This window comes from Toxorhynchites rutilus, chromosome 3, assembly GCF_029784135.1.
Source record: "Toxorhynchites rutilus septentrionalis strain SRP chromosome 3, ASM2978413v1, whole genome shotgun sequence".
Taxonomy (NCBI): domain Eukaryota; kingdom Metazoa; phylum Arthropoda; class Insecta; order Diptera; family Culicidae; genus Toxorhynchites; species Toxorhynchites rutilus.
The window spans coordinates 70,084,279-70,096,904 of NC_073746.1; the positions used below are offsets into that span (position 1 = coordinate 70,084,279).

The 12,626-nt window shown below is 38.3% G+C and overlaps 1 protein-coding gene across 3 annotated transcripts in view; it reads right to left on the bottom strand.

Moving 5' to 3' along the window:
* LOC129774618 (neuronal acetylcholine receptor subunit alpha-7-like) overlaps positions 1-12,626 on the bottom strand; it is a 301,121-nt gene that overhangs the window by 98,927 nt on the left and 189,568 nt on the right. For all 3 annotated transcript variants that reach the window (XM_055778388.1, XM_055778389.1, XM_055778387.1), the window contains one exon: positions 6,592-6,772. In XM_055778388.1, the coding sequence (XP_055634363.1) occupies positions 6,592-6,772 (181 nt within the window). The remainder of the gene's footprint in view (positions 1-6,591; positions 6,773-12,626) is intronic.

The window sequence follows — 12,626 nt, forward strand, 5'->3', positions numbered from 1 at the left end:
CAAGTACTGTCTAGGAGCATAACTAGAGCGAGCGTTTTTGGTTTGTGTAGTTGTACTAAAGCATCGAAAGACCTTGCGTCAGTCGGTTAGCACACGTGATAATATGATCAGATCCTCCAAAACTATTTCAGCGTGGGGCTTAAACTTATCGTGGAGGAATTCAATAGGGGTAATGCGTCATATTCACATTCATATCTGGTAATCAGATACCTATTTGAACGTTTTTTTTTCCACATCGCAGAGATTTGTTTTCTTTGTGAGGTTCAGAAACTTTTATTTAAAAACTATCATTTGCTGAAGAATAATTTGTGAATTATTATATTTTTTTTTCTGTTTCGAAACAATTTGTATGTCATTCGAAGTTTCCAAAATCAAAATCACCAAAATAACAATCATATTTTTTGAATGATTCGGGCCGAATTTTGCATTAAAAAAACTGTGAGTTTGCTTTTACTCTAAAGTTATTTTGGCTATTTTATGAATCGGTATCAACAGTCTAATGACTGCAGCAAATCAATGGTTTGGTCATCTAATATGTATCCTAATGCGGCGATAAAATGTGCCGCGTCAGTTTGCACCTTGAGAGCATCATGTGTCGCTTTTGGGGTTAGATGGGAACCAGTATACTTACGAACACTGAGGATTTTTTATATGTCAGTTCATATCAAGCTCTCTGTTACGTGATGAACACATATTACCATTAACATGTTTCATCATTGTCACTTGCAAAGTAATAACTACACATCGGGTTGATTCGAATTTTTTCCAGAACGTCTGTGAATTGAAAAATTCATCGCTGCGGTCTTATTTATAGTAAGTAAGGCTAGTCATACCGTTTCAAGTTGATGGATGGTCTTTAAGTGCATGCATTTCGAGACTATTTTGTAAGAATTTCAGTAATATATATCTTGGGTTATTTACAATGCCTGTGGATGATTTGCAAATCATTTTTAGGCCATTTTTAGAAAAAGATAAGCTGTTTTTGATAATGTGTTATAGCGATTGAGGGAATCAAGCTTGAAGTTAACTTAAAATTATTGTCATTCGTTTCTAGCAAGAGGGTTAAACAATCGTTTGTAATAATATTATTTTGGAAACTTTTTTGAGATCTTCTCATGATAGCATAAATTATCTTAGGTTTCATGGTTTTAGTCAGAACGTCCCTTCTAGGCTTCGGAAACGCCAAGGTAGATTGATTAAAACATCCATATGAAACAAAAGTCAGGTCGTCAAAAATTCAGTTTCGTCTCTCTGATAGCTTTCAAATACCGTTTTAGATACCTTTTTTTATCCCGGAATGAAGTGATATGGGTATGTTTAGTATTATGGGCACAAACAGTTTAGTCTACCAGAAAAAACCTCTTATAATTGCTAGAAAATGCTACAAATTTTGTTTACAATAATGTATTAGGCGAGTTACTGAATTTATACCGTTTGTCAATAAATTGCTCCAGAAAACTCCGTCGGTCGATTTCGACATAAACAAAGCTTCATTGTTCAAGACCAAGGCCAAAACCTTTGAAGACGTTGAATTGAAAGCTTTGCTCAATGAGGATCCGTGACAAACGCAAGAAGAGCTGGTATCAGCAACGAAATTGCCCGTTGAGCTATTTCTATGCGACTGCATGCGATGAGAATGATTCAAATGCTAGGAACTTGGGTTCCCTATGATTTGAAGCCAAGGGGCGTTGAGGCTCTGTTTCCCTCTGTGAAAAACTACACCATCAGCAAAAACGCAGGGTTTCTCTATCGCATCGCGACGAGTGATGAAAAATGGAATTATTACAACAATCCAATGGAAAGAAAGCCGTGTTGAATGCCCGGTCATGCTTCTACGTCGTCAGATCGACCAAATATTCAAGCTGCAAAGGTTTACTTAGTAAGACCAGGTCGACTTTGTTATTATGAACTGTTGAAACCGAACTAAACCATCACTTGGAGAACGGTATCGAATCCAATTGGTGCGATTACGCTTCGCACGAAACGGCCTCTTGTGGCCAATGGGCCAAATAGTGATTCTACCGCATGACAATACTTGGCCTCACCTTATAACTTCTTCCGTTTGATGGCACATGGTTCCGTTTCGTTGACTTGATTCGTGAATAACCTCAAAAGACGATCAGTAATAATCATAATCAGTAAATCAGTGCGTAGTCTTCAAAATCCTGTGCAAGGCGATCCTTAACCGGGTCAAGGAGAAGGTTGATGCGACACTCCGACAGGGATTTAGAGCTGGTAGGGCATGTAACGTCCACATTGATACGCTGCGCATCATTATCGAGCAGATCAATTAATTCCAGGAGTCCCTTTACCTGGTGTTCATCGATCATGGGAAAGCTTTCGACCGCCTCAACCACGATAGCCTCTGGAGCGCCCTGAGATGCAAGAGAGTTTCGGATGAACTAGTTAACCTAGAGTATCAGCGCAGTACGAGGCCTTTACGTGTAGAATATTGCACAACGGTGTCTTCTCTAACCCGATCTGGGTCGTCGCTGGTGTTAGGTAATGCTGTTTACTATCACCACTACTATTCCTCATCGTTATCGACGAAATCATGGTGGGCACTATCGACCGTGAACCAAACCATGGGTTCCTTTCAGAACCTATTAGGATGGAGCCTCACCTCAACGACCTTGCGACCTCAGTGCTGCTATACGCATGTGAGACATGGGGCGAATCAGCAGAGAACCCGCGGAAGCTTCAGACAACTGGATCTCAAATGACGAGTTCCATCGTCGTTGCCATCAGATGCCGATTCTAACAGGGATCCAGGAGCGTAAGTGGCAGTGGGTCGGCCACATATTACGGAAGAGTGAAAATGCTGAAATTGCATACAAGCACTAGACTGGAACCCGCAAGGACATCGCAGCAGACCCAAGGGTTCCTGGCGACGGAGCCTCACAAACGAGATGAGAGGAGGCGACCCAAATTTGACCTGGGCACGGATCAAGGCGAGAGCTGCGGATCGTCCAGGATGGAAGCTTCTAACGAAGGTACTAGGCTTCCAGCGTGGAGCGCAGCAACAATAAGTAAGTATATACTGTGATGAGTTATTTCCAAGATCATGAAGGCGGAAAAACTTCCGGAAGAGAGAATTCCCCATCTAATAGAAGAACGACAAGACGAAATGTTGCAACTATCGTAGTACAGGTAAACTTCGATATAACGTACATTTCACTTTCAAAATTGTACGTTGTATCGAATTGTACGTTATATCGAAGCATAATAAAGTACTCACAAACGTAGTCTATAATACATTATTGTGTTGCTGTTTTAGTCAAGATAATGAATAACTTCAATCAGAAGACGAAGCCAGTCTTTCTCATGATTTTTCGTACTGTTGATTAAAGCTTGATTCATTTAGAATCTGGAATCACAAAACCAGCTGTATTTCGAGATTGATTGAAGGTACAAAACTTGTTTTAGCATCGCAATACAGATAATTCATTGTTCTATCAGAAAAAAAATATTGAAAAAAATTTTCCTTTACACTTTGAAAAGGTGTACGCTATATCGAGGTAAAATGTGCGTTATATCGAGTGACGTTATATCGAGGGTACGTTATAACGAGGGTACGTTATATCGAAGTTTCCCTGTATTACGTTTATCTACGCTACCTACAAAATACTTTCCCAAATTCTTTTCCAAAGTTTATCACCAAGAGATTTGTAGATCATTATCAGACAGACTTCGTGAACCTGTGCCACCACGGATCAAGTATTTCCAAACCACTAGATTTTGCCAAAAAGGCCGTGAGTGCAAAGTGAGCACATAACGCATTTTCATCGACTTCCCGACAGCGTTTGACAACAGCTATGGTAGATCATTCATGAGAACGGAGACATCCTACTCGACTGATCAAGGCTACCACGAATCGGGTGATGATGTTTGAGGATGCGTCCCTGGAGGATATGATACGGAGAGCGGTCCTCGACACGAGTGGATGATTCAACTTCAAGGCTTCGCCGACAACATTGATAGAATAGCAAGCATCTTTGCGACAGTGTACAGACTAATAGCACAAAATATACGAATCGTACCACTGATTAATGCGTCTAAAACAATATATTTCAGGACCTCCTCCAGGAAGCACCAAGAAGGGGCCCCGTTGAGGGTCGTTGTAAACAGCGGCGGTGATTGAGTTGATAGATCTAGGATCAATGGTGACCACTGACAACAATATAAACAAGCAGATCAAGATATGCATTCTATTTGGAAATCTCATAGTTGACGCTTTACAGAACACCGATTAGACCTGTTGTCCTCTATGGCCGCATGGTGACTACACGGATCGCTGAGCCTGCCAACGCACCTGGAGTTTTCGAACGGAAGGAGCTGCGGACTGTTTATGATGGAATACAGATAAGAGACGGAGAATGCCGAAGATGCGCGAATGCACGTGTTGCTTGGATTACACATCTGCAGGAAGTCAGTAGTTTACGGTGATCCGGAAAAGTCGTGGGGATGCCGTACTTCAAACCTAGTTGAGAAACTTATCCTGGTGCCAGGAACAGAGCAACACAGCGTGCACGATGGCTTCACCAGATCTAAGGTGACTTGCGAGTGATGAAACGCTTGAGATCCTAACGACAAGCAATCCAAGACCCATTTGAATGAAGACAACTTGTCGATACAGCCATGTCACCCCCGCTCTAGCTTACTAGGTACGCTAAGGTTTGGTACAGGTACATTCATAGATGAAAGTAATTTCATATATCTCTGTTGCAGGTTCTTTAGTCTAAATCATGTTTCGATCATTTGTCCATTTGCGACGTGTACGTAAAGTTTTTTTTTTGCGCAACGACAATACGTTCGAAATCATGAAATATAATGATATCAACGTCAGCTAGACCTTAAATTAAAATGAGAGGTCCAAACGTTCTAATTGTGGACATAGATAGTCCCCCTTATCCCGCGCGGCGAGTGACGTGAGATAGCAAAGTTTCTCGCTGCATTGTGGAAGCTGTCTTACTTTTCAACTTCCTTTTGATACACGAGTCGATAACATATGAGGACACGACTTCAAATCTCACCTAGTGACAAACTATAGTCACGCCATTCGCTTACGGGAATGCAGTGACTTGAGCCATCTCACCTCATTCGCCGCGCGGAATAAAGGGGAGTATTTTGATTTAGTGAGAATGCATCCAAAATACTATCGAGAAATATTTTTAAAAGGTGCACAAATTCTGCTAATAGTTGAAAAAGGGTTCGGTAACTTTTTCACTTTATTGCCACACTAAATATCACTTTACATTAAACCATTCAAATACGGTTACCGGTTACCGAGATAATTCTAATGCCAACAGTTTAGATTGCGCAATACTGGTAGGTATTCTTGAATAAACAAACTGTTCATGATGAATGAATATCAAACGGATGAAAAAAATTAGGTCTTCAACCTAAATTCTTGCTTCTTCGAACTTGGACCCTTGAATTCATTTAAAATCATTCATGTTTAGATTCTTTTTGAAGTATCATTTCCCAAAATGTTCACTGACAGGATTCGACGGCTTTTCCCGGGTGCCTATGAATCTTTCCTTCCAACTGTCAATTACCACGTCACTTACCAAATCCACGAGTCCTACAAATCAAAATTATCGAGCGATATAAACTTCATGTCGCATCGAACCTGTGTCTATGCCGTCTCGATGTTTGTTTAAGGTAGTTGATTTATCTTCTGTATTCATAGTTGTGCAGTTCGTAGTCAGTAATAGAGTTTCCTCTTGTCATCGCAAGTCATGAAGTCTTTAAAGCAGATTGATGCCATTATCATTCTGACGTCGGCGTCATCTGTAGATAGCTTTGATTGCTCACTACGGGTCTTCCTTAGTTCCGTTTGGTGACATACTTGGGCCATTTCGAGTTCACTTCCAGACAGTCCGAAAGGCACCTGTAACCTGAAACCGAAACCGTAGATGATTGTGTCCCGGTGCTCATCCTGTTTGCGCCCATTTTGATCATATCAAAGTTTTAAAAATGAGTTTCTTCTAACAGAGAGTATCTTGAGATGATTTCAAGGCAAATTTTTAGGTCATTTTTGGACCCGGTGAGAACGGCTTCCGGAGAAGGACTTTCTTGGAAGACTCTTGCTCCTTACTCCACCAATGCACACAATACATTTAATTCCAACGCTGAAATCACTTTGGAGGAGTCGATTACTCGAAGCTCTAGTTTGCTAAGCTAACCACTAGCAGGCACATCCGACAAAAAGCTCATAGTTAAAATAAAAACAAAAGTGTTGACACTTTCTATAATGTACAAAGCCAGCTAGCAGTTGTTTCGCTCTATGCAATGTTTTGTGTGTTGTTAGACGAAAATCTAGTATCTGAATGTGTCGAATTTCCTAAGGAAATTCCAAAAACATTCGAATTGGGAAGAAAATATATTGAAAAAAAATTAACATTCCCGAAGAAAATCACTACGAGTCAAGTGGAAACCCGCTAATGAAAATCGTGAAATGAAGAAGTAAAAGAAAAAAGGAACGTAATCGAAGAATAGAAGAGTAGTAATCAAACGAAATTGGATACGTTTTTTTTTTGTAATATGTGGAAATTTTCTCGCTGCTGTGTTCATAGTTCTCAAATTTACCTGGAAACCATCATATGTCCAACTACCAAACTTCATTTCACATCTTTGATCATCAAATGGAAACCACGTTATATCTATTTTACATGTTGATTTGAAGATTCCTGGTGGCACATACAAACAAGAACCATTATTACGTACGACTACATTTGTTGGATATGTGCCATCAAAGCCTTCATCAGCACTAAAATATAAATATACGGTAATGATGAATTTTCCAACTGCTGCTCACTTTCATTTCTTTTTTGGCTAAATATAAGAGGTGTGTTTATATCTGTCTAGATTAAAGTAAAATTAGTATTTGGTTAATTTCATGTTAGGAACAGTTTTGTTTAGTTGGTGGTTATTATATCATTCTCATGTGGGTTCAAAATAAGAGGAGAATTGCATTTGTTTTTTTTAGGTTTGCGTTAAGCATCTAAGAGATTGATGTATTTTTTTCGTGAGGGGGTGTGTGTGTGTGCTTTTGCTAGTGTGTGTATGCATTTTTTTTTCTTCTTTTTTTTTTGGTGGCAAATGGTGTGAGGATAGAAACGATTCCACGATTCCCATACGGTGTCTCTGATTTCGGTCGCAACAAAACTCGCTCGCCGTCACCCGGTGGGGGCGTTCGGTCAACAGCGGGATAATTCGCCAGGACTCGCGTGGACCGAAAGGCGGAAATCTCGGTGCCCAGATGTGTATCGCAAGCGATAGAGCGGAGAGCAGAAGCCGAAACGAAAGATGGGGCGCATTTCAGTCCTGTTTTTTCCTGATGACGATGATCGTTATGACTATGGTGGCGGTGAGTGGTGGGCGTGTGCCTGTGCGTGTGCGTGAACTTGTGTGCGTTCGCTAGCGAGAGAGTGTGTTCGGTGTGTGTACAGTGCGCGCGAATGGTATGACGAGTTCCGGAGGAAGTTTTCGACCATGTGGTCCGCTGAAAATTATCCCGCTGCCCACTTCGCTGTGAAACGTTTATTTTTGTTTTTTTCGTCTCGCTTTCATTATCTGGTTGGCGAGCAACAAGCGAATTTCCTTGCGTATATGGGGGTTTTGGCATAACTCCAATGTTTGACGGTCACACACAGGTTCAACTGGTGGTGCGGCCGTTCGGCCGTGGAGTTCTCGCCGGAAATTGGGGAATAATTATTTGTGTTAGCTCCGTGAGAAGGGCGGGGGTGGTACGAATCAGAGAGCGCGTTGCCGGGTTATATACAACGAGGTAAACGGTCCGGTTGATGCGTATTTTTTTTCTGTGACCCCCGTATCATTTCCACCAATCATAATGTGAAGCCATCAGGAGTGCTCATCGAACAAATGAGCTTGCAATCAGACTGACTGGATTAAGCGTTGATTGACTGAATGCATGAAGTCCATAAATTTCGACAAACTAAAACGTTTATTGGTGCATAACATAACATGCTCGAGTCGGGTCAGTGAAATCAATTCCTGCCGATTGATTGATGTTTCATATTTGCATTATCAGTGGATTGCATCCATTATAATAAGGATTCCCAGCGACATTTTCCACTGGTATTCATTTTTATCTCCTAAAACTCGAATATTCAACGAGGAAATTATTTTTTTTTCCTGAGAATATTGGAGACACAATACAGACAGCATTGACGAACTACGCGAAACGGTTGAACGTTACGATATCTTCCAAACATTTAAGTATATGACCAAAACGAAAAATTTAAACTGTTTTTCCGTTGCGACTACGACATCTGGGTTCTCGCTAAAACATAGATTCGACCCGATATGTGTGATCTAGAAAGGGCCTGGCCAGGTAAGGGAGTAAAAAGTGCCCCCAAACCAAATCACCAGCTGTATGGCAAATATTGTATAGGATATTAAATAAGAAATTTTGGCGGTTTATTTGAACCCCTTGGGTTTGACGTAGGATTTATAGTGAAAAACGTACTTTTTCGAGATAAAAATTTGAAAAAAATACTGAATGTGCATCTTACTACGGTGTATCAATAAAAATTATCAAAAAAATTGTATCAAAAATTGAAATACTAAAAAAATATTCAAATTTTGAATTTAGAGATTTAGAGATTGATTTTGAGAGTGATTTTTTTCAGATTTTTTTCAGATTTTTTTCAGTGTTGCGCGGTACAAAAAATATTTTTTTTATATTTCTTTTTTTTTTAATGGGTCTGGCTGGGTAAGGGAGTAAAGTGCCCTCAAACCAAATCACCAGCTGTATGGAAAATATTGTATAGAGTACTGAATTAAACATTTTGGCAGTAGTACCATATATTTGAGTCCTTATATGGTACACCATAGGATCTATAGTGAAAAATGCACCTTCTCGTTTTTTTTTCACGCCATTCTCAATAGCTTTGAGACAAAAATATAGAAAAAAAAATACTGAAAGTCTCACTATTTTCAAACAATTTCTTCATCAAAAAATCAAATATTTAAAAAAAATAAATTAATTTTCATTTTAATTTTCTACTAAATTTTTATTTTTTTTATTCAGAGATTCAGTACTACTATAGTTTGTATTCAAATTTCTTCTTACGTCTATTTTAGGTATATGTGATTTTTTTTTCAGAATTTTTAGAGTGTTTTACGCGGTACAAAAAAAATTATATATATTTTCAGGCATTTCAAAATTTTCAAAGAAATATTACTTTGAGACCCACTTTTGCTCTAATTTACATTTAAACGCATTCGTATGTGTTTTTTTCCACATGTAGCGTAATTTTTTCTTAAAGTTTTAAGAGCATTGCGCGAAAAAAAATGTTTTTGGCCTTTGGGCATTTTTAGTTTATTTTGAATTTAGTGATCCAGTACTGCTCTGATATTTATTTAAATTTTGTTTTTTATATTTTTAAATTTTGTCGGTATATTTAGAGCATTGCGCTGTACAAAGACTTTTTTCATATCTTGAAATATATGAGATTATCTTTACATTGGATTTAGATGGTTTACCAAATTCATAGGGGTCAGCAGTACGATAGAGCTCTGTGAGAAAAATAAAGTCCTTGTGGATAGATCATTTGGATTAATAAGAAAAACACTTAAAAACATCCAAATTATTATTATTAGTTTTTAATTTTGATCTTACAACTGATAACCACGAATACAATAAAATAATCGATTTCAAGAAAATAAAAATAATAATGCAGACGATGAAGGAAATTATGTATGTGTCTCGCAATGCTCTTAAACATCCAGGAAAAAATTGAACCACATGTAGAAAAAAAGACACATACGAAAGCATTTAAAAAAAAAAAAAAGATGCGGGTCTCAAAGATATATTTTCTTCCAAAATTCGAAATGCCTGAAAATATATAAAATTTTCTTGAACCGCATATTTAATTTTTTTTATAATTACATTTTTTGATGAAAAAATAGTTTGAAGATATTTATCGATACACCATAGTAAGATGTACTTTCAGTTTTTTTTCCATATTTTTCTCTCAAAGCTATTGAGAATGGCGTGAAAAAAACGTGAAGGTGCATTTTTCACCATAGATCCTATGGTATACCATATAAGGACTCAAAAATATGGTACTACTGCCAAAATGTTTTATTTGGTACTCTATACAATGTTTTCCATTCAGCTGGTGATTTGGTTAGGGGGGACTTTTTACTCCCTTACCCAGTCAGACCCTTTGGAAATATAAAAAAAATATTTTTTTTGTATCGTGCAACACTGAAAAAAATCTGAAAAAAAATCACACATATCTAGAAAAGCCGTGGGAACACATTTAAATATGAATTAGAGTAGTACTAAATCTCTAAATCCCAAAAAAAAAATTCAAAATTTTAATACTTTTTTTTAGTAGGGGAGAGGGAGGCGAGTTGGCGAGGGAAGCAAGATGACGAATTGGTAATTTGACCCGTTGTAATGAAGGTAGCGCCACCTACTTGTTACTGAAGATGCACAAGGCCAAACTTTGTACTCGGTAACTCTGCCAAAAACGTTAACACAAAAAAGTGAAAAATAAAAATGAGAAAAATCGTAATTTTGTTATTTTTTCCGTTTTTTCAAATTTCATTATCCACTTTATGGGACAAGGTTAAAATTTCAAAATAGTTTTATACATGATAACGCTACTCTATTGTACATAATCTGTTTGTTTCCGGCGAGTTTCAATCATGATTTTTTTTATTGAAGAAGTCGCTTGGGGACAAGTTGGCGAACTGCAACATTATGTTAATTTTTGGTTTTTTATTGCAGATGGTTAGAACTTATAAGCGAAAAAGATATTGGTCGGACATCAGTTTGGAGAATGTTATGAAAGCTATAGAAGAAGGTTTGTCTGTTCTGGGTGCTTCAAAACAGTTCGGTGTGCCAGATCCAACTGTGAGACGCTATCGACGAAAATATCCAGACATGGAGGTTAGATTTTCAATTCAGCATTTGCGTTTCCATGTTCTTTATGCAAGAAATATTAAATCTGTATCAATTTCAGGATACGTCGTCCAATAAAAGCCGCTTTAAAGCCACATTCTGGTCCAGTTTCGAAGAATTGCCTATTCGTTTGCGGTTAAAAATGGCATAGAGCACCCTTTCAAAGGAACATGCGCTGGACGGACATGGGTTGAAATGTTTATGAAGGCTCATAAGCTATCTTTGAGAAAGCCAGAAAATACCTCAGCGGCTCGATTAATGGCGTTCAATAAAGAAAATTGTGACTTATTTTTTCGAACTTTGGGAGATATACGATCTCTGTATCGTATTCCTGTGTGTGACATTTACAGTGTTCAAGAAAATGACATTTCCACTGTTCCAACCAAGGATATATAAATAATTGTTATTACATTTTGTTGATTTTTAGGTGACCGAACTATATTCGCCAACTTGCCTCCAGGCATTTGCCATCTTGCCTCCACGTGGAGGCAAGATGACGAATTCGACGCTTTTTGCGCAAAGCTTTTGGGTGATCAAGTTTTTTAGTTTTTTTTTGCCCATCCAATAGATAATATGATAGAAAACACTTCAGGCTATTCAGGCTATATGAGCAACATTAAAAAAAAAATAATTCCAATATCCAGGGCTCGCCAAAGCTTAACGTCGCCAACTTGCCTCCCTCTCCCCTACTTCAATTTTTGATAAAAAAATTTTTTGATAATTTTTCTTGATACTCCGTAGATTTTTATCTCGAAACTTTTGAGGATGGCGTGAAATAAACGAAAAAGTACGTTTTTCACTATAGATCCTACGTCAAACCACATAGGGGTTCAAATAAACCGCCAAAATTTCTTATTTAATATCCTATACAATATTTGCAATACAGCTGGTGATTTGGTTTGGGGGCACTTTTACTCCCTTACCCGGTCAGACCCTTTAACTCGAACACCTCAGCAAACTTTCCAGTGAACTCTTGAGAGGAGGAGTGAAAAATGCCTACAGGGACCTTCTAGCCGAATCCTTCTGACTTTTTGGACAAAATCTGGTGTTTTCTGGAAGTAAATAATTTTATTGAAAGCAAGTGCTAGGACAGATTCAATATGGAGTTCAATGGAATAACTGCTAGCCTGGTTGACGTAGCCGCCAGCCTATCCGCCAACTTTCTTCAGAATATTTCAATACAGCGGCTTTGGAATGCTTTCAAAATCTAAAAACGTATTAAATACGTTTATGAATCACATTTTCACCCGAAAATGTTCAAGAATCACTCGAAGATGTTGATGTATCCAAAAGCGCTGGAGTCAATGACACCTGTTACTATAACTATTTCTCAAGCCTAGTGCCTCGTCAATGGCTTTTCCTGTCGCTCGTCTTTACAATCAGTGGATTCTTGTGAAGATGAGCAGTTTTCCAAGTCTCCGGGAAGCTTGGAAATCTGTTCAAATCACTCCGATCCACGAATTGGAACCCATTGTGTTGAGTATTACGATGGAATACCGATTTTATGTTTATTTGTTCTTTTTTCGAAATCAAGGTTCAACTTGTACTACTGATTGCACACTTGCTGAAATCGGAGCACCAACATGGGTTTTTACAACACAACACTAAAATGGGTTCGAAACGATTGTGTCAACGGTGTATTTCAACCATCCCAACTGAAGCGTTTGCGGTGCTGAGGCTCATT